Source organism: Leptidea sinapis, chromosome 39, assembly GCF_905404315.1.
Source record: "Leptidea sinapis chromosome 39, ilLepSina1.1, whole genome shotgun sequence".
Classification (NCBI taxonomy): domain Eukaryota; kingdom Metazoa; phylum Arthropoda; class Insecta; order Lepidoptera; family Pieridae; genus Leptidea; species Leptidea sinapis.
In genome coordinates this window covers 8,751,454-8,772,542 of record NC_066303.1, presented here as the reverse complement: position 1 = coordinate 8,772,542, position 21,089 = coordinate 8,751,454, and the positions used below count along the sequence as shown (strand labels likewise).

The following is a 21,089-nucleotide window of genomic DNA, read 5'->3' as shown; positions in this document are numbered from 1 at the left end:
TGACGTATGCGTCAAAGTACGAAATTTCAGCTGCATCGCACTAATTGCAAGAGCACATTTTCATATCCATACTCAATTTGTCAACTTGTCGGCTTTAGTTTTCCCGAAACAACCTTCAGGTGGAGAGCACACTATTACCTTAAACGCTGAGACTGACTCTCTAAGGCTACACTTCTCACTGAATTTTGCTTTCACATTAGATCAACCCTTAATGATCGCCTTTAAATGCAAGGCGTTCAAATTACCATGAAGGAGATTTTAGTCTTATAAGAGGTCCTCGGAAAGAGAGAGATATTCATACTTCTGTCACGTTTTTAGATGGAGCACAGCAATCGCTTGAGTAGACGAGTGTTTTATACCGCAGTGGCAAATTATTGTCAAATCTCTTTTAACTAAACGTCTGTATACTTTTGCAGGTACACGGCGATGCAGCGTTCGCAGGGCAAGGTATAAACCAGGAAACACTAATGATGTCACAGGTGCCACATTTTAGCATCGGAGGAACTGTTCATGTCATTGTTAATAACCAGGTTAGTTGGTTGTTAAAACTTATTAGTTTTACTAGATATTTGGATTAAGTTTCAGGAATAGGTACATAAATAAGCTAATAAACCAAGAAAGTAACCTGATGGCAACAACGATGATATTATAATGATTTATAGACGGACCTTTGACGTATAGATTAGCGGCAAAAAGCGGTTTATATCCCGCATCGTCCATACGTATATATTAAATTGTTATATTTAATTCCTTAAAATATAAGATACAAAATATTGAAAGTAATTGCAAAATTTACAATTATAGAACTTAGATTATTTAAACGTATAGATGGACAGTAATCGAACATAGATTTCGTCGAAAAAATTTTTGGAGCACTGCACGCACACTAACAAAAAGTTACATATAAATCTCGAGTATAATATGTAGCTTGTCACGCTCACTCAAGTAATAAACCTGACCTGTGTCATCGGTTGTCTAGCAGCAAGAGGCTCTACTTAGACTTATAAATTATGTAACTATTCTCTATCTCGGGTTGTGGCCCACCTGAGATAAAATCGTAACTATCGTTGACCTTTCTGTCCCAATAAACTTTCGACTGTAACTCCTCTATCCGTACACGCTGTATGTCAATGGGAGGACGTATAGCTTACCAACGATAGAAGTTTGTATGGAAATTGCAATTCACGCGTCCCAATATAAGGCGATAAGTATGACTTTTCGAGTTTTTTCATATTATTGACAGATAATTAGTGACAGTAGAAGGTAGTAATTTATCTTTACCTGTAGATAGTATATTGGGAACGGCCTTTTACCATCTACATCCACTTTGAAAATTTAGAGCTTAGAAGACGAAGTAGCAAAAATCTCGAAAAACCTTCCTTTTGTAAAATCGCCCATCATTTATGTCTTCAAAACTTTATATGTTTAAGTTTATTAACAATGCTATCATTGAAAAAATACTTATTTGTTTTCATGTATTTATTAAAGCATATATTTCTATTCTTTACAGTTAGGTTTCACGCTGCCAGCGAACCGTGGTCGATCCTGCAGATACGTCACAGACTTGGCTAAAGCGATCTCTGCTCCTGTCATACATGTTAACGGTGATTATCCTGAGGTTAGTTAGCTATACAAATACAAATATTTTATTTTGTCTCAAAAGAAAACGTATTATACAAAATAGCTATATTGCTGGAAAGTAGGTATGTAGTCTACGTTATGACAACAATCTACTAGAACATGGCTGAACTCTAACTCCTAACTAAATTTCCTTGCGTTTAGGGAATTAGTACTCCCCTTGTATCGATTGGTTATTGCATAGTTCAAGCAGATTCAAGATGTCTGACTATTATAATGCACAATATGAGTAGTAGTTTAATAATTTTGAGAGGGAAAAATAACTAAATAATCCTACTAATATCTTCCCTTTCTTGGTGTTCTTCCGTGTAGAATGGGATGTCGCTATGCCAACTTAATGGCAATTAAACATTTTATTAAGATAAAACCTTTAGTTGCGAATGCAACGGACACCTACTAGTATACTTTAATATAGTATTCCATGTAAGAATGTAAAATATAATTTAATGATATAAGTAGTTATGAGTAAATATAAGTAGGTAGGTAATTATACCACCAGATATCCATCTATATACTTTGTACATACTAGTGAAGGTATATTATTGTATATTTTATTAAAGTTATGGAATATAGATAGATATTTTTTCTAAAGAAATATGTTATTGTTTGCTTTAACGGAAGGTATCTAAATTATTACCCAGATTTATATTAACCAAGTTCAAATGTATCCGTTTATCTATTGAAATATAACTAATAATAATTAATATCGTATATTGTATGTCTACCAATTAATAATCAAACACACTACATTATTAGCATAGTTTCTAATAAAAGTGGTATACATCGCACAAAATAATATTTACTTCACTGTTGTTTTAAAATTAGATGTACCCTCAATAAAACAATATGTGAGGTGATACCGACATGTATCGACACAGTATTAGCAGCTACTAGAAGCTGTGCTATACTCGTTACGATTTCGTATAATTCAGAGTAAAATTTCATTAGAATTAGTTCTGCTTACAATCCAACAAAAAAATAATCCATAATAGGATACTTTCCTTAAAAAAAAAATATTAAGCGCAAACCATCGGTCTCCCTAATTTTAAAGTCAAAATTAAGCAATTGAGAAATCAATTCAAAGAAATTCTTATTAATACAGTTATTACATAGATAACAAAAAAAAATATATGGATTATGGTGTTTTCAATTAATGTGTTATGCTATTATATGTATACTATCTATACTTAGTATGTAAGTACTTTATCATATATATAAGTCATTAACAGATTCAGTATATTTTCAGATGGTTCACCAGCTATGATTTCTTTTTATCTTGAAGGAAGGCTACAGGCTATCCATCATTACTTTTAAAGTTTTAAGTAGTCTGATGAATATCTCATTGTTGAAAAAACGTCACGATAACCGGCATCACTTCGTAAAAGCTGAGCTTTAATAATACGAAGTGGCGAATAGCTCATTCTCACTCCTTCACTATCCTCACAAAGCATTCGAATGCTTTAGACAAATCACAATAAACACCTGTATTCTGCGCATACTCCCAGCCTGTAGTATTACAATTTGTGGGACCTTTTAATATTGAAATTAAAGTTTTGTGTAAAATATTTTGATAACTAACACCCAATTGCATTGTAAAATTAATTTTTATTTCCAGCTCGTGTCAAAAGCAACGAAAATAGCATTTGACTACCAGCGAAAGTTCCGTAAAGACGTCTTCATTGACTACAACTGCTACAGAAAATGGGGACACAACGAGTTGGACGAGCCGACCTTCACAAACCCACTTATATATAGAGTCATATATAACAGAAAGTAAGTTATACATACTCAAAAAAGTACAATAATATTGAATATAGTAGACAGATATGCACTGAAATTAATGGCCTACATAAAGAGTGCTCTTCCCAGTCCTGTCTATCATGAGTCCTGTTGATGACAAGCATTAGAAAGCGATAACATCGAAGGAGAAACAAACAAACAGTCTTTTTGAGTAATCCTTACAAATTTGTGAAATAAATGTTTATGATACAGAATATCCATTACATGCGCGAAGTTTCTATTGCAATGTTTTATTGACTTATACAATTTATGAGCACATTATTAAATTCAGGTAAAATTTGTGCAAAAAAGCAGATATTTGGAGTGTAATATAGAATTCTTTTCTTGAAATTTGTAGTATCTGCTTCGATAGAAACCTAGATATAATGCACAAGACACCTGTTAGTAATATTTTTTTAAGAAAGATGCGTTAAAACGCTATAATCACGTACGAGCGTTTGCATGAATTACTGCAAATATGCAGTAATATTTGAAAATCTTTAAAATTTTAAATCCTCTATATTCAAGTTTTGTACATACAAAGCAATCTATAAAGACTATTAAATAGAATAGAATACATTTTAAAACACTTTCAATTCATTGGATTTAAGATTATTTATCTTTCAACAATTGTTAATGTTTTCAAATCATAATTTTAAACTATGTTAGACAGTGTTAAGTCAAGTTGGTCATCTCAAGTCATGATTTTCTTAACTAAATTCTGTAAGTGTAAGTACATTTTTATGCTATGGATGTTATGGGCCACGTGAGCACAAGTCTTATGCTTATTCGCGTAGTGATTTATATGCACATATATTTATAATAAATTAAATAGTGAATCATAAATTTAATTTTTAGGACAATTCCCGACTTATACGCTGAAAAATTGTTGAATGAGGGCCTGGTTGCAGAGAATGACGTCAGCAACATTGGCGATAGTTACACCAAGTATTTGCAGTCGCAATATGAAATGGCGAACAACTATATACCTGAAGTAAGTAACAATTTTAAAATAAAACAAGTGGACTTGAAAGACGCCCTGATCAAATAAAAAGAACTGATGAGATGATGGACACACCATTGTTTAATGTTATAAAAAGGCATAAAAGGCATTTATTTTCTCAAAATTGATTCCTTTAGAATTCTTTTTGATGTCATTTCTTATACTACTAGATACTACTACCGCTTCGGAAACAAATGGCGCTCTGAGAGAGAAGAAGCGGCGCAAGAAACTCTCCCAGCATTCTTTTTTTTGCGCTCTTTTCAATAAAAATATACAATATTGTACAGTCGCTATAAAATAATCACAATCTAGTCCCAGGCTGTCCGATCATTTAGATATTCAGCAGTGGAGTAATAGGATTTACGACAGAGCAATTTTTTTATAAAACATTTAAATTTATTTATAGATAATGCCTGAACAGTGGCTGGGACTTTATTGTAGAAGTGTATACATTTACCCTTAAGGCTATTATGTATCTTATGAAGCCTACTAGAATGAGTTACAAGCAATCCCTTATTTCTAGTGTTATAATAATGAAAATCACTATTAAGAGCAAAAAGGTGACGATTTTTGTGAACATCTATTAAATTTTCATAAATGTACTAACAATAAACAGTCATAATATTTATTTCTTTAAATTTTTCTTTGAGAGACTGTCTATAACCAAGCTGATATATAGCACGAACAGCTCTCTTTATGGTGTTGAAAATTTTATTCTTTTTAGATATTTCTATATGGTGTTGAAAAATCTAAAAATAATAAAATATTTCATTTGAAACATAATGATTGTAAAACTCGATTGCAGCGTCATCTACCGGTACCAGTTGTCAACCTAAACTTTACTGCAACCCACACAAACACACAGAAATTATTCATAATCAATTTAGCCGTTTGATTTAAGATTATAGGATGAGGTGGTATTATAAAAAAATTTAAGATATTATGACCTTGCAAGTCAATATTAAATATAGTTAAAATTCCCTACTCTTTCGCTTAGCCAGTCCAATCAAATAAATAGAAACTGTTTCGAAAACCAATAAAAATATTAACGCGCTTCTAGATAATATTACAAGTTTGATTAACACCACATCATCCTTTATAGTAACAAAACGGCTTATCTAAGAAACATAGAGCTAGTATCACTAAGATAGCTAAAATAATGACCTCACTCTTGTTACTTTTACTTTACTATTCTTGCCGAGTCCGAACGGTAAGGAATGATGCTTATCTAACAGCGCTCTCGCTCCTTTCTATGAAGGATAACTAACTCATACATTTTCCAACATCTAATTCGAGTCCCGTACCGTCCATTAATTTTGGGACAAATTATATATTGAACTAGCTGACCCAGCAAACGTTGTATTGCCGATATTAAAATCGCGATACAAAAGTAAAAAATTTGAATTTGTAAGTATTTTTTGATGCTGACTCATAACCAAACAAATTAAAAAAAAAATCGTGTGGACCACCCTTAACATTTACGGGGATGAAAAATAGATGTTGGCCGATTCTCAGATCTACTCAATATGCTCACAAAATTTCATCAGAATCGGTCAAGCCGTTTCGGAGGAGTACAGTTGGTAAGAGTGCTCGGAAAGAATCCGAGAGGCGCGGGTTCGAGTCGTTGGTTGTAAGGCTTACTTACAATGATTATCCGCCTTTTAGAAAAAAAACCTGAATGAAATTCACGTAAAGGAAATCTGTGCGAAGTGAAAAACAGTCGCTAGTTACGACTAAATTCCCACAAGGCAACAAACTGTTCGCAAACTCGACATACACGTTTTGCAAAATATGTGGTTTTCTTCAAATTAATTAAATCATTTACTGAAAGTCAGATCACCCATTCGATATGCCTTAGACGTGAAAAGAACGGGCGAATGAAAATCAGAGGACCTCTTTGATAGTACTATTGCGATTAAATATAGTTGGTGACTATTGCTTCGTTCCCAAAATCTTTTGCGATGACATACACACAATTTTTTTAATTCCATTAAATTTTGCAACAATTTATTGGCGAATTTTTTAACCGGTAACACATTATGTGCATGTGGTGTCGCACCAGAATAGCACCACCCCACTCCTCCCGTGAGTGTCGTAATTTGCAACAATGGGGTACAAAGAAGAGGATGGGCAGTAGCATCCTTCCGAGAGGGCTCGGATGGCATCAACATCTACTGCTGCTGCGATCGCCGATTCACCTGCCAAACGTGGTGTTTATGGCAACCCCCGCCCCCTTTTGTGAAGGCCATTGTCCAGCAGTGGACGTCTTCCGGCTGTTATTATGGTGACGATGATACAATATTGTCGCTAAGCCGACGTACCATAAAATGAGCTCCATGATCGGCCATCTTAGTCTGAAAGTAAAAATATATAAACTGTATTGTAACTTTTGTGCTGTTTCATCCGGCCAAGCCATATAATATGTACAGCTTACGTTCATAAAAATAAACGCTGTTGATTCATGTTCATCGTGTTTTATAACCTTTTGAATAAAGACGCATTTACATCGTTCATTTACTTTGCTTTGTTTTTGTTTTCCACTGATTTATCGTTGTATGATTTTGTTGACGCGAAAAGATATTAAGAGGAAGAGAATGGCAGGGCGGATCCCTGCCATTACAATGCAGTGCCGGTCAGGATTCTTGGAAGACCAAAATAAGTGGCACCGGAATTGCGTTCATCACTTTGACAAATAAGATGTTAGTTAGGTGTTGTTATGTCTTGGGTTTGGGCACAAAAATAAATTTAATAGAACTGTCTGTCTGTCTGTTTTTTGTACTTACTATGTCTTAAAGCATCCACGCGGACGACGTCACAGGCAGTATCTAGTATACACATATAATTGATAAAGATAATATTAATCTAGTTCCTGGCTGTCTCATCGCTCAGGTAATCTGCAGTTGAGTAATAACGGGGTATTTTTGTTTCTATTTCATTCAAATTCAAATCACTTTTTGAATGAAAAAAATACCATCCATTCGGAAATTAATGCCTCAGACCCGAGAAGAAAGGTCGCAAGAAATTTAGCGGGCCTCTTCTTTTTTATTTTCGTTACAATATAACATCGTACAATCCAATTTATAATTTAAAAAGCCTAGCGGCCGTTCCATTCCCAATCTGTGATATCATTTAGAAAGACATTTATTTTATTCCTTCTAAATATTGCGGAAACAATTTTGCAAACTACCATACCAACTTTCAACTTCTACTGTGATGTAGATATATTAAACATTATGAACATCCAAACACGGAGATTCAATAACTCTCTCAATTTCTTCATTCATATTTATGTAGTGTTACGAAAAGTATCAATGAAATACGCCACACATACGCACACATGCACAGACACACCCACACATGCACATACACATACACAAACACTTTCATTCACATTCATTTTTTTTTTCATTCATCACTCATTATTTTGCGCAGGTGTCGTATTATCAGGAGCAATGGTCAAAGATGTCCCCTGCACCAAAAGCTGTGGAGATATGGGACACCGGCGTTCGCGCTGACATCCTGAAGTCTGTCGGTATTGCATCAGTCTCCACACCCGAACAATTTGTAAGTTATTTCTTGTTTTATTATCAGAAAGTCAAAGTCAGAGATCTTTCTTTGCAAGAAACATTTCCAGCTAAAGTTGTTACAAATTTAAGTCTAGGCACATGTTTCGTCTTGACAGACATGCAAATATTCCAGTGGTTACGTTTTATAATCAATATAATAAACTAACAAAAATCAATAACTGGTCCATTCAAGTTGACCAACGTAAAGCCATACCTAAAAAAACCAACATTATACAATTAAAAGAATATTATCATATAAGGACATTATAATGTTTATAATAATCCTACTAATATTATAAATGTGAAAGTTTGTATGTCTGGATGTATGTTTGAACTTCTTTAACGCAAAATCTACTGAATAGATTTTGATGAAACTTTACAATAATATAGCTTACACACCATAATAACAAATAGGCTATAATTTATAAAACTATAGTGTGAAATATACAAAATATAAAAGAAGTGAGATTGTTGCTAATGAATACAACTAGCGCCATCTCTTATCAACTAGCAAGCAAAAGATCAATACAATTTATATATGGCAAAATAACGTTTGCCGGGTCAGCTAGTAATACAATAAGTGTGAATCAGCTAATATTTCGCAACAGATTATTTTATCTGATTCCCCAAAGAATAAAGTAATAAATCAATATCTTAAATCTGAAAATAATGTAAAAGTTAGTCAAAGTTAGGTAAAGTCAAAGACTCTCCTCATTACGGCGAGACTAAATTTAAAATGCTCATGTTGTGTGCTAGTTTTACAGATGTGTTAGTTAGTCATTGAAGTGTGAAGTATTTTGCTTTGGTCAGTTCTTATGACAAATATTGATGATAAACGGCGTCATATTCACTTATACAATATTTTATTATCTACGAGTAACACATATTTTTTTTAATTCATATAGTCTTTAGAAATAGTGTTTAGTTTGTATTTAAAATGTAATTCCAAATATTTTACTGAATATACTCTACGAAAATAAATATCACAAAAGTAATTTTGCAGAATCAGTATTTACCTGTGAAATATTTCTTTAATATGATTGATGCTGTAATGTACAACACAGCCTAGTACAGAATACGACACCATTATTTTTTAATTTAATAACCGTAAAAACCCTGTATAATTACGATAAAAACACTTAAATTAAATGCGATCCATTTTGACAGGAGACTAATGGACACTAAATTGTTCAATTTAAAAATGGTTTCACGGTCCATCTATTCCGTCTCTTTCTCACACTTATGTTTTCGTGTAAGGATAGTTAACTCAGTCTCACACAGGCTTCGTCTATAACGGTAGTATAATAAGCTTATGAACAGGTCTAAACATAATTATGAAAAAACCGAAACCATAATTCCTTGATTAATACTTTTGATATAATAGCTTCTTCAATACAATGTTCCACATAAATGTTGATCTTTGGTAGATCAAAAATTCAAATATCCATTCAAATATACATTTTATGACTCTTAAACGGTATTATATAAACAAATTACGTCTCGAAATACTTACTTCCAGTCAATTTGCCTTATTTCTTGTTAATTCGATTGAATACCTCCCGTAATGATAGTCGCTTCGCTCAAATACCTTCAATTTCACCGTTCAGTTTATTCCCTTTACAATAAAAAATAAACTCATTCATTCTCTCATGGACGAGTTTACACCGAAGTATATAAATTGAGCACTGCGATTACACCTTTTATAATATTTTTATTAAAAACAAAAGAAGACAAAAATTCTTTCGAAAGTTTATTTAATAATAATTATTATAAGTAGAATTTATATACTGTAATACATACCACACCTACCTTGTCCGAAAACAGCAGAGTATGTGTATTGCAGTATTCTTTGTTTTCTAAATATTTTTTTTGGTATACTACTACATAGTATAAGAAAAGCCCAGGTACAATAAGTTTAGTAAAAATGTATCGTATAACATTAATCTAAATACGTAGCGGGTATATACAAGCTGTAAGTATTCCAAATCTTATTATTTTTGTAGTTGTTAAATCCTATTTTTTGTGTTTCCTCTTTTGTACGTGCAAGTACATGCTCTTGTGCGTCACGGTCTATCCTGCCTAAAATCGGCCAGCCGTATCAGTTGTCATGTCAGCATTAATGAAGTCGTCCGCAGGGCATATGCGATGGCAAGCGTCCTTGTGGATTGGTGACCTGAGCACGGGAAAAGGTGTGGGAGGCGACTTGCGTCTACACTCTGGCTCCTTCGCAATTCTAAGTTATATCAGTATAGGTGCTTCGACTACCGAAGATAGCAAACGTCGCAAATATGTCGGTCTCATTGAGACTTCCATCTTTTTGCTGTTTGGTATCGAGACACTTGGCCTAAAATTGTAACACAAGAGCGTTACCGAAGTTATCACCAGTGGGAGGCTCCTTTGCATAGGATGCCGGCTAGATTATGGGTACCACAAGAGTACAGTAATGTGTAAGCATTACTGTGTTTCTGTCTGAAGGGCGCCGTAGCTAATGAAATTGCTGGGCAAATGAGACTTAACATTTGACGTCTCAATGTGATGAGCGCAATTGTAGTGCCGAATTTTTCGGTTTTTTACGAATCCTGAATGGCACTGCATTGTAATGGACAACTCAACGTTCTGCTCGTCTCTTGTTTTCATTTTAAAAAAAGCGTCGAATAAACCGACATATAAATCGGAAAACCGAAAACACATTGGTAAGTCAGCTACAACGCACGGACCGGGAGCACCGTGTCAAAGGTTCTCTGGCTTTTACGCCACAGACGTATTTTAAATACCCATTAAGGTGAATGACCAGCAAAACACGATAACTTATGATAAATCCGCGCTTTACCGCAACGGTGTTGTTCAGTGACGGAACCGAAAGGGCTATAATTTCATATTTTTCTATACAAATAACCTACTTCCTTACACGATCCTAGCACGGTCATGTTACGTAACGTTGTATAGGCGGTTGCCTTTGTAATAATTTTGTAGCTTTTATTTAATGGAAAAGGTTGACAAACGAGCGTACGGGTCACCTGGTGTTAAGTGATCACGGCCGCCCACATTCCCTTGCAACACCAGAGGAATCACAGGAGCGTTACTGATTTTGCGATACAAATTCCCACAAAATGATCAACAAGAGTATACTATGAGTTGATGAAGAATTCAAAACCCAATTTAAACTTACTGTCAAGAGCTTTACACTAAAATTGCTTCGAATACATGATGAGCTTGCTCGAAATATTACGTTATCTTGCAGATTACGTTGGCATAAGTTTGCTAAAATGTAAATCAAGTTCCCGTTTTGTTCGATAAAATACATACTCGTATAACAACCACGTAACTTATCCTACGTGTCTCAGAAACATGATATCAACGCTAGTATTTCAATTACAATCGAAATACGAACAGACTTCGATATAAAACGCAATTTTTAGCGAATATTCTCATAAGATTTCGTAAGATCGATATTAATTGATAAATCTATGATTTTGGCTTGAATGAAATTTTCTCAACTATTTCACTTCAAGCCATTATTTCAACTTCTATTGCTTGAAAAATTCTCAAATTCACAAAATACAATTGTGAGTAAAACGCTCACATGAAATTAAAAACATAGTAGCACCAGAACCCCCACGAAAATTTAATAGGATAATAATTGTTGATTTTGACCAAGGCTGATCAGAAACAAAATTTAATTTACAGACGTGCAAAAAACGCGTGCGATACAAGCACATCTCACCTATAACTATGTAAACAGTTGGAAACCTACCATGGCATACACCGACGCCAAAAATAATAATAATTGCAATTATTTTTTTGCAGCTATTGGAAAAGTTTTTTTGAAGTCAGTTGTTTTCTTGTTAAAATTATTTTTATTTTTAGTGTACTTCGAGGTGCAAGAAACTTTTTGATGATATGTGTGATGAAGAATTGACGACTCAAACGAAAAGAATAGATTATAAATGTTGTCATTTTTTCCATCAGTTGATGTCTTTTGTAAGGCAACAAAATAATCCTCAAAATTAAAATTAAATTCTTTATCGAATCGCGTAATTAATCCTCATTTAAAATATACGTTCGATTCGTTCATGTTTTTGGAGAAATTGTCAACTTAACAGAGAATGAGCAGCGCTAGGCCGGTCGTTGTAGTGTTCTTTCCGGGAGACCTATATTCACCAGTGAGCATCTTATTCATAAAGGTAAAAATAAGCGAGGATGGCATTTTTCAGTTTCTACTGCGTCTCGAGAAAGTCGATGCATTACTTCTACTAAAATCTGTTTTAACCCCATATTAGCTTCATTCACAGATTGTAATTGTATGTTGCAAAAAAGAAGTTCCATTTTACAGAAAAAATCTTATTATTTATTTACGATACAATTTTCAAAAATAAAATAGCTTTTCAGTCAAACACATGTGGAATAGTCATTTTTAGGTTTAAGTTTTTTCTATTTTAGTATTTGAATACATCTTTGTTGTTAGCAGTAAGTATTTATTCGAAAAGGTTGTAAATAAAGGAAATAAGAAAAATTCCTAAAACAACAAATGTTTAGTTAAGACACATGCGGGGGTGAGAAACCCAGGTAGTAAGCATGAGCTCTTTACCATCGATGTACGACAGACCTGATCTGTCCTTTAACTCTGTAATTTTTCTTAAACCAACACCACTTAAATTTTAACCGCCCCGTGATTCCTTAATTATAACATCATAATTAAAACTTGCCAAAGTTTGTTAAAGGCAATACATGTATATAGTTTATAGTATTAATGTGTAGAATAGAAATGCTGTAAAATTTGCTTAAATAAATAAATATTAGTATCGTATCCCACATAATCCGATACTATTAAATTGTATGTGTATACTATTTTTGTCACGTTTTGTAACACATCGTTTTAACCTTCGTAAGGAATGGAACTTACCAATGAGAGTCTCTTACTGGTCCATGGAGAGCTGTTACTAAAGAAAGTTTTCCTAATCAATTGAACTATATCAATATTCTACCTTCTATACCATAAAATAATTTATTTTTAAATCAACCTCATGACGCTGTAAAGAAACAAAGGGCATTCTAAAATCTTAGTCCTTGACAAATGAGGACATAAAATTACAAAGGGTCGCTTACTTCGCGGAGATTTATGAGCGAGATCACAGAATACCTAATTAGGTAAATCTTACTTTAGTCTAATATAGCTTGTACTCTCTGTTAAAATATTACCAACCTAGTAGCAGTAAAAGTCAAAGAGAATCACTCAAAATTGCACTCAACTTAATAATTCTTGGAATCATATAAATCTTTAAATTTAATTATGCGGAATTAATTCGAATACCAAACGATGATTTAACTATTTTCATTTTTTTAGTCATGTATAATTAGAAGTTCGTCTAGACATTATTTAATTCCACTGCCAGTCAAAAAAAGCGCTATATAAAAAATATATTAATAAATCCGTCATAAAATAATGCCATCAAAAACATAACAAGTCTCGCAACTCAGTTCTACTACCCTAAAAAGTTGTGAGATCCATGTAATATCAAGTAGTTGAACTTAATTAGTCCCTACTTAAGGGTCTGCCATAAGTTATAAGGTAATCTCTATCCTAACTATTCAAAATTTGAAGCTTCTATGTCTTTTAAACGTGCCTACTTTTGATGATCGGTCAGTCAGTGAGTGACAAAATTAACAAACTTTGGCTAGTTATAATTTTTAAACTCCTGGTTGAAATTTAATGAAATTTTAAATAACTGTTTATATATTGCCTGCTTGATTATATTTTTGGTTGACGATCGAAACTACGTAACAGTAATTTACATAATATTTCCTATGAAAATATTTCAGTCAGTACCTACCGAAAAGTTTTCTGTTGTGGTCTGACTTTTCAGTTTTTTGGCTCAAAACCATAATTTAATAATATTTCACGTGTTAAAGTGTTCATTTGTATTTTTTTTTCAGTAAACAGCTTCCTATTTGCAAGCCAACTGGCTGGCAACGAAATTTAAATAAAACCTTTGTTAGGTTACCTCATTGGTAGTCCTGTTTCGAAGTAAAAGATCGTTCCATTTTTAAACGACACATATGAGTTTACTATGTATATCACAGATGTATATAGTAATTTATTCGGTCGCTAAACCACGACAGATATGGATTTTCATACAACTTTTGCCAGCTTTTACATGTATTTAGTCAGTACAGCAATTTCAATTTATCTTGAATGGTTATGAAAATAATTCTTAAATTTCCAAGCATGCTCAAGAAAAATAAATAATCTTAACATAATGAAATTTAAATTTAGAACTATTTGCGTTTTATTGTTAATTCTTCAATGAAGCGCATGTCTTAGATCATTTTACCAGTGGGAGGCTCCTTTGCACAGGATGTCGGCTAGGTTATGGGTATCACAACGGCGCCTATTTCTGCCGTGAAGCAGTAATGTGTGAAGTGAAATTACTGGACAAATGAGACTTAACATCTTAATCTCAAGGTGACGAGGGCAATTGTAGTGCCGTTCTGAATTTTTGTTGTTCAAGAATCGCGTATCAATTACCTTCAGCTGAACGTCCTGCTCGTCTCGTCCTCTATTTTCAAAAAAAATAAGTCTAGATAAACTATGACACCTGTGAAAACGTCGAACAAAATTGAGTTTAGAGTAAACCTATATTTTGAGCAATGCACGCACACTAACACAAGTGTCATATGAATCGCGAGTGTAAGACGTAGCTTGTCACACACAAAAGTATTAGACCTTACCTGTTTTTCACGATTGTCTAACAGCAAGAGACTATCTAGAGGTATAAATTTGCTAAGGCTAATGTAATGAAAGCTTAAATCGTGATCAATAATTAAGTTAAGCGTTTGATTAACGACATCATAAAGTCAGGAGCCCTTGAGGGCTCGCCCTACAAGATTAATAGCCGCGACGCAAGACGATGCTGATATAATGAATTATTTAAGTCTTTAGTCGAAACTGTTTGCTATTCAGTTCTAATATGGCGAACTAACAATACCCGGCCTCGCTTTTGTGGCATCTTTCGTCAAAATTAACAAACGTTGTTAATTACCTTTTATTAGTATTAATTACGAGTTCTCTAGTCTATCGATTGAGAGTATCCTCCTATGTTAGCACCAATATGTCAGATCCAAAAGAAGATTGACCCAGCCAAATGGCGTTCTATATGTTACATCGAGCACAAGAAAAAGCCTCTTGCTGCTAAACAGCCGATGAAAACAGGCCAGGTTTATTACTCTACTGTGCGTGACAAGCTACGTATTACACTCGCAATTTATAAGTCGTTTTGTGCGTGCCTTGCTTAAAATAGAGGTAAACTGTTAACCTCAATTTTCGACGTTTTCACAGCTGTCACAGTCGTCTAGATCGACTGACTATAAATGAACTAATCTCTATACTATACCTAGGCAATTTATAGAGTCCCTGGGCTGAGATGTAAAATTATATACATATATATTATTTAATTAAGTTTACTTATCTTAATCTCATTGTAATTACGCAAAAATATCGACGTGTAGAAATAATGATAGGTATCTAGTTTAGGCACAAAGTAGGGATGAATACTTACCACAGAACAGTTAAAAGAGATCTCACATACCTGTTCTGTCATACTTATGTAAGTTTAGGTCACAATCTAAGGGAAATGTACTGATAATTCAAATTTTTTGTTATCTTATTATGATGTGTATTTTCAGTTAATCAATCATTTATATTGTTAAAATCTCTGGCCCTGTATCGTAAAAAGTGTTAAAACAGTTGATTTTGTTTCAGAATATTCATCCACATCTCGCGAAGACTTATGTGAAGAGTCGTCTGAATAAAATAGCACAAGAAAAAGACATTGACTGGGCGACAGCGGAGGCGTTAGCTGTTGGTACTGTGTTGTATTATTATTTAAGAGAGAACCAACCACGTTCTATACATAAAGACAAATTTATTTATATATTGCACCAACAAAGTATACATTAATACGTACAAAATAATATTTAAATAAAACACTTTAAAAGGATTAAAACGCGTGTAATTGTAACTGTGTTTTTACATTCGATTTTTGCGTAAAAGTAACATTTTTATTTTTATTTTAGTTAAGTTTCAAGACCTTTCCAGATCTCGTTTTCAGGGGGACTGCAGATGAAATCCTTAAAGTGTTTTATTTAAATGTATAACATTAACACGTTAATCAACGAAAATACCAAAATAACATTGACAAAAATACAACCTAAGCTAATTTTAATTACAGGCGAATAACATTCATAATTAAGAAGCAAAGTAGTGCATTAAAAAAAAAATCATGTTTAAAAAAAATTAATAACAATCATGTCATACGTTAAAAGTTAACTCACAATTAAATTGAATTAGCTTAAATTGAATTACAATGCATACATAATTATTATTTTACAGTTTTTAACAGGTTGAACAAAACATTTACCAACAATAGATGATGTAGAATAGAATAAATAAAATTGATGTCAATACATTAATTACAATTCAAATTAACTGAACAAAATTATATTAAATTCAAATTTTACACTATTTCACTGCGATTCAATTATCTATATATCTAAATATTAACAAATCACGTTGTATTAAAACAAAACCGAAATATGGAACATGCCACAAATTACACCTTAATAAACTTTGACTGCTATATCTATACATCACCGCATTTACTCCAATTGCTTAAAATATTGTTGGTCAATAAGCAGCAATGTAAATCATTCAGTTCAGGTTACGTATGTTGAATTTAGAACCTGATTCGGACAGTGACAGTTGACACACGAATAAGGAGTAAAGTGTCCTTACATTGTCTCAGACTGAGAATATAATTTTCTTATTTTGTGTATTGAGAAGTCATTGGAGAAAACGCATAAAAAGTATAATAAGTAATGTTTAGTTATATCTTATACTCACAGCAATGACAAAAACATGACTGGAGCCGGAACACACGACAAAACAAAACTGAGACGTAGCGTACTGTGATACGATGACACCCCGATAAAATCCGAGATTGAAACATGGAATTGAGATGAACACTACACAAACAGTTTTTGATAGCAGTCTTCTACTTTATGATGAAAGGCTACGAATAACTCATTAAAATGTGCAGGTTCCATCCTGCTGGATGATCGACATGTTCGGTTAAGCGGCGAGGATGTCGGCAGAGGCACCTTCTCACATCGGCACGTGATGCTGGTAGACCAAGAAACGGAAAGCATTCACATACCCTTGAACCATATCGATGAGAATCAGAAGGGATTCCTGGAGGTTGGTAATGACGACCCATATAGCTGAATGATTAGTAACCCTGACTACTGAGCTAGAGGTCCCGTGTTCGAATCCCGGTAGGTGCAATCATATCATGGATATGGATGTTTTTTTTCCGAGTCATGGATGTTTATATATATTTATGTATGTTTAAGTAAGTATATCGTATTAAATATATCGTTGTCTTGTACCCATAGTAGTACAGGCTATGCCTAGTTTGGGGCAAGATAAATTGTGTAAAAGTGTGCATAAAAACCCGCGACCACCGCGTAGATTAATTTATTTGTACTTTGTTCACATATTCATAGGTTGATTTATTCTAAATTAGAGTTATACTAAACTCTTACTAACAATTTGAAAACCCAAACCTATCTTTATCTAATCTTTTGAAAGAAAACTTCAATTTATAAGTTATTCACAAGATGGAAAAGTTTCCGACGTTCTTGTGAATTATTTATCGAGTTTCCAATTTTTACCAAACATAAATTGGTGAATTGATGAGATGTTTCACGTTCGCATTAGATGTAAACAGGCTGGAAATAGACTCTTTGTTAATACAACATCTTATCAAAATGAGAGTAATTCTGGGTATAATAATTGTACTCGTATATGCAATATGGTATAAGTATTATCAAATGAGAATTAACATCTTGACGACCTGTATAGCAGAGTAGTTAGCGATCCTACCTCCTAAGCTAGAGGTCCCGGGTTCGAATCCCGGTAGGTGCAAGCATTTATATGATGAATATGGATGTTTGTTTCCGAGTCATGGATGTTTAAATGTATTTATGTATGTTTATATAAATTTATGTATGTTTAAGTAAGTATATTGTATTAAATATATCATTGTCTTGTAACCCATAACACAGGCTATATATGCTAAACTTGGGGCAAGATAATTTGTGTAAAAAGTGTGTCAATATTATTATCTTTATTTTTATTTCTCAAGTTGACAAGCGCAGTTGTGGTGCCGCTCAGAATTTTCTGGGTTTTTCAAGAATTCTGAGCGGGATTGGATTGTAATGGGCAGGGCGTATAAATTACCATCAGCTGAACGTCTTGCTCGTCTCGTCTTTTATTTTCATAAAATAAAGAGATTTTAATTCAATTCATTGTCAGGTTAAGATGCAATACTAATACAATTCATTTTATTAAGCCTACGCGCCTCACTACTGGAAACTCAAATACTAGCAGTAACTTCAGTCGACGGATCAGCCTAGCTATCCAACGCGGTAACGCTGCCAGTTTTAAATTCAAATTCAAATATTTTCATTCAAAATAGGATTAAAAATCACTTATTGAACGTCAAAAACTACCACCCATTCAAAAGAGACTGCCTCAGACCTGAGAAGAATAGGCGCAAGAAATTCAGCGGACTCTGCAATTTCATGTAATCGTATCTTGTATATAAACATTTTTTGTTTTGAATAAATATTTCTTATTGTATTTATATATTTTGCCTATCTTGACACAAAAATAATTGATCAAATTTACACTCGACATAACCCCGTTGCAAACTTACTTCGCTGATGATCTAGAGATCCTAAGACCGAGAGTGATTGACCGACCCATGACGTAAGACAGTCCTTTATTCCCTCAGTATATATTCTACAAAAGGATAAAAACCAACTGAAGTGCCCGAGAGACAAAGCTTAATAATAAGCTCATTTCACCTGTAAGTTCCTTGAAAATCGCACTGTGAAAAGATGATATCGTGCGAAGGTGAACTTGAATTCTATAATCGCCACTTAACAATAGATGCCAGCTAGATTATGGGTACCACAACGGCGCCAATGTCTACCGTGAAGCAGTTATATGTAAAAATTACTGTGTTTCGGTCTGAAAGGCGCCGTAGCTAGTGAATTTACTTGGCAAATGAGATTTAACATCTTATGTCTCAAGGTGACGAGCGCAATTGTAGTGCCGTTCAGAATTTTTGGGATTTTCAAGAATCCTGAGCGGCACTGCATTGTAGTGGGTAAGGCGTATCAATTACCATCAGCTCAACGTCCTGCTCGTCTCGTCCCTTATTTTCGTAAAAATAAAAATAAAGATCGGCAGCGAAAAAACGCCAGATAACTGTCTATCCACTCCCTTCAACCCCATAGTATTCGTTTCCCGTATTTGGTATGTTGGATTTGCAGATATAATATAGAATAATCGCAGTGAATCCATTGTTACATTTTTCAGACAGCGAATTCAATTCTCTCGGAAGAAGCAGTGCTCGCCTATGAATACGGCATGGCGTCACACAATCCCGACAACCTCTACATTTGGGAAGCGCAGTTCGGAGACTTCTACAACGGGGCACAAATCATTGTTGACACTTTTATAGCTTCCGGAGAGAGTGAGTGACTATTGTTGTTTAGAGTGGATTCTATGAGCTCATACAGACTAGTAAAAGGAGAAATGTTTACCAAAACTTATTTTACTAAGGATGTGAATATAAATCAACTTTTTTTTTTATTTAAATAATATTTGTTATAGTTGAGCAATGTATGTAATTTATCAAACTCTTATTTCGCCAGCTATACATTTATGAACCATCTAATGAGGATATGCTTTTTTTACGAAAATAAAGGACGATGAGACGAGCAGGACGTTCAGCTGATGGAAATTGATACGCCTTGCCCATTACAATGCAGTGCCGCTCAGGATTCTTGAAAAACCCAAAAATTCTGAACGGCACTACAATTGCGCTCGTCACCTTGAGACATAAGATGTTAAATCTCATTTGCCCAGTAATTTCACTAGCTACGGCGCCCTTCAGACCGAATTGTTTATACATTACTGCTTCACGGTAGATAGCGCAGTTGTGGTACCTATAAACTAGCCGGCATCCTGTGCAAAGGAGCCTCCCACTGGTAGTTAGTAGCTAATTGCTGTAAAGGGTATATTTAAAACAGATGAAAGTAAACATGCAACTATTATAGGCTATTTGATGTTTTATTAAATTAAGACATTTTCCAAAGCGTCTATGGTGCAATAGTTTGAACCGTTGACTCTTACCACGGAGCCCCGGTTCGATTCTCGCCCGCCACGTAAGTAACTGAGTGTGGTAGGTTTTTAAATTCATGCGTACGTATTCGACGCTTTATAAGATCCTCTTGTTCCTCTAGTGTTACAACAGAGTATGGACCGCGGTGATCACTTACTAGCCGGTGACCCCTATGCTTGTTTGTCCGCTTCTTCCATAAAAAAACATACCGACAAATTGAGAACCTCCTCCTTTCTTAAACTATATATATAGTTTAAGAACTTTCTCCTCTAAAGTAAGACGCTTCTCCTAAGAAGTTTTCATCAATATATTTAAGATTATTTTTATCATTGAATAAAATTGTATATAAAGAAAAAACCACAACAAAAGGTTAACATCAAATCTTTGCAATTTCGATAAATATTAAAATTTATTAAATATGTAATTTCATTCTAGATTAAATCATTAAGTAAATAGATACGTAATCTAGGCGAAGTCTGTCTGTTGATAACTAACATAAGAAATGTAATTTTAACCAAAATATATAATTGTAAATATAATGTAGGTCCATGTTTACATTCGTATTAATATTTGAACAGCTAAATGGGTCCGCAGTAACGGACTGGTGATGCTGCTGCCACATGGCTACGATGGTGCAGCATCAGATCACTCCTCCTGCAGGGTTGAGAGGTTCCTTCAGCTCTCAGATAGCTCCGAGACCAGCCCTGACTCCGAGGCAGTTTGCCTGCACGTCGTCAACCCCACCACACCTGCGCAGTATTTCCATCTCCTAAGGAGACAGGTGAAGTTTAAGGCTTTTCATAGAGCCTTATCTTAATAATAAGAAATCTCATCAAAAACATAAGTGGGAAA

At 34.0% G+C, this 21,089-nt stretch overlaps 1 protein-coding gene across 2 annotated transcripts in view; it reads left to right on the top strand.

Annotated features, from left to right (window-relative positions):
• The window catches only part of LOC126976125 (probable 2-oxoglutarate dehydrogenase E1 component DHKTD1 homolog, mitochondrial), a 40,096-nt gene that overhangs the window by 13,010 nt on the left and 5,997 nt on the right, over positions 1 to 21,089 (top strand). For both annotated transcript variants that reach the window (XM_050824324.1, XM_050824323.1), the window contains exons 8-16: positions 417 to 530; positions 1,511 to 1,618; positions 3,254 to 3,411; positions 4,276 to 4,411; positions 7,853 to 7,984; positions 15,746 to 15,848; positions 17,082 to 17,239; positions 19,430 to 19,586; positions 20,816 to 21,018. In XM_050824324.1, the coding sequence (XP_050680281.1) occupies positions 417 to 530; positions 1,511 to 1,618; positions 3,254 to 3,411; positions 4,276 to 4,411; positions 7,853 to 7,984; positions 15,746 to 15,848; positions 17,082 to 17,239; positions 19,430 to 19,586; positions 20,816 to 21,018 (1,269 nt within the window). The remainder of the gene's footprint in view (positions 1 to 416; positions 531 to 1,510; positions 1,619 to 3,253; positions 3,412 to 4,275; positions 4,412 to 7,852; positions 7,985 to 15,745; positions 15,849 to 17,081; positions 17,240 to 19,429; positions 19,587 to 20,815; positions 21,019 to 21,089) is intronic.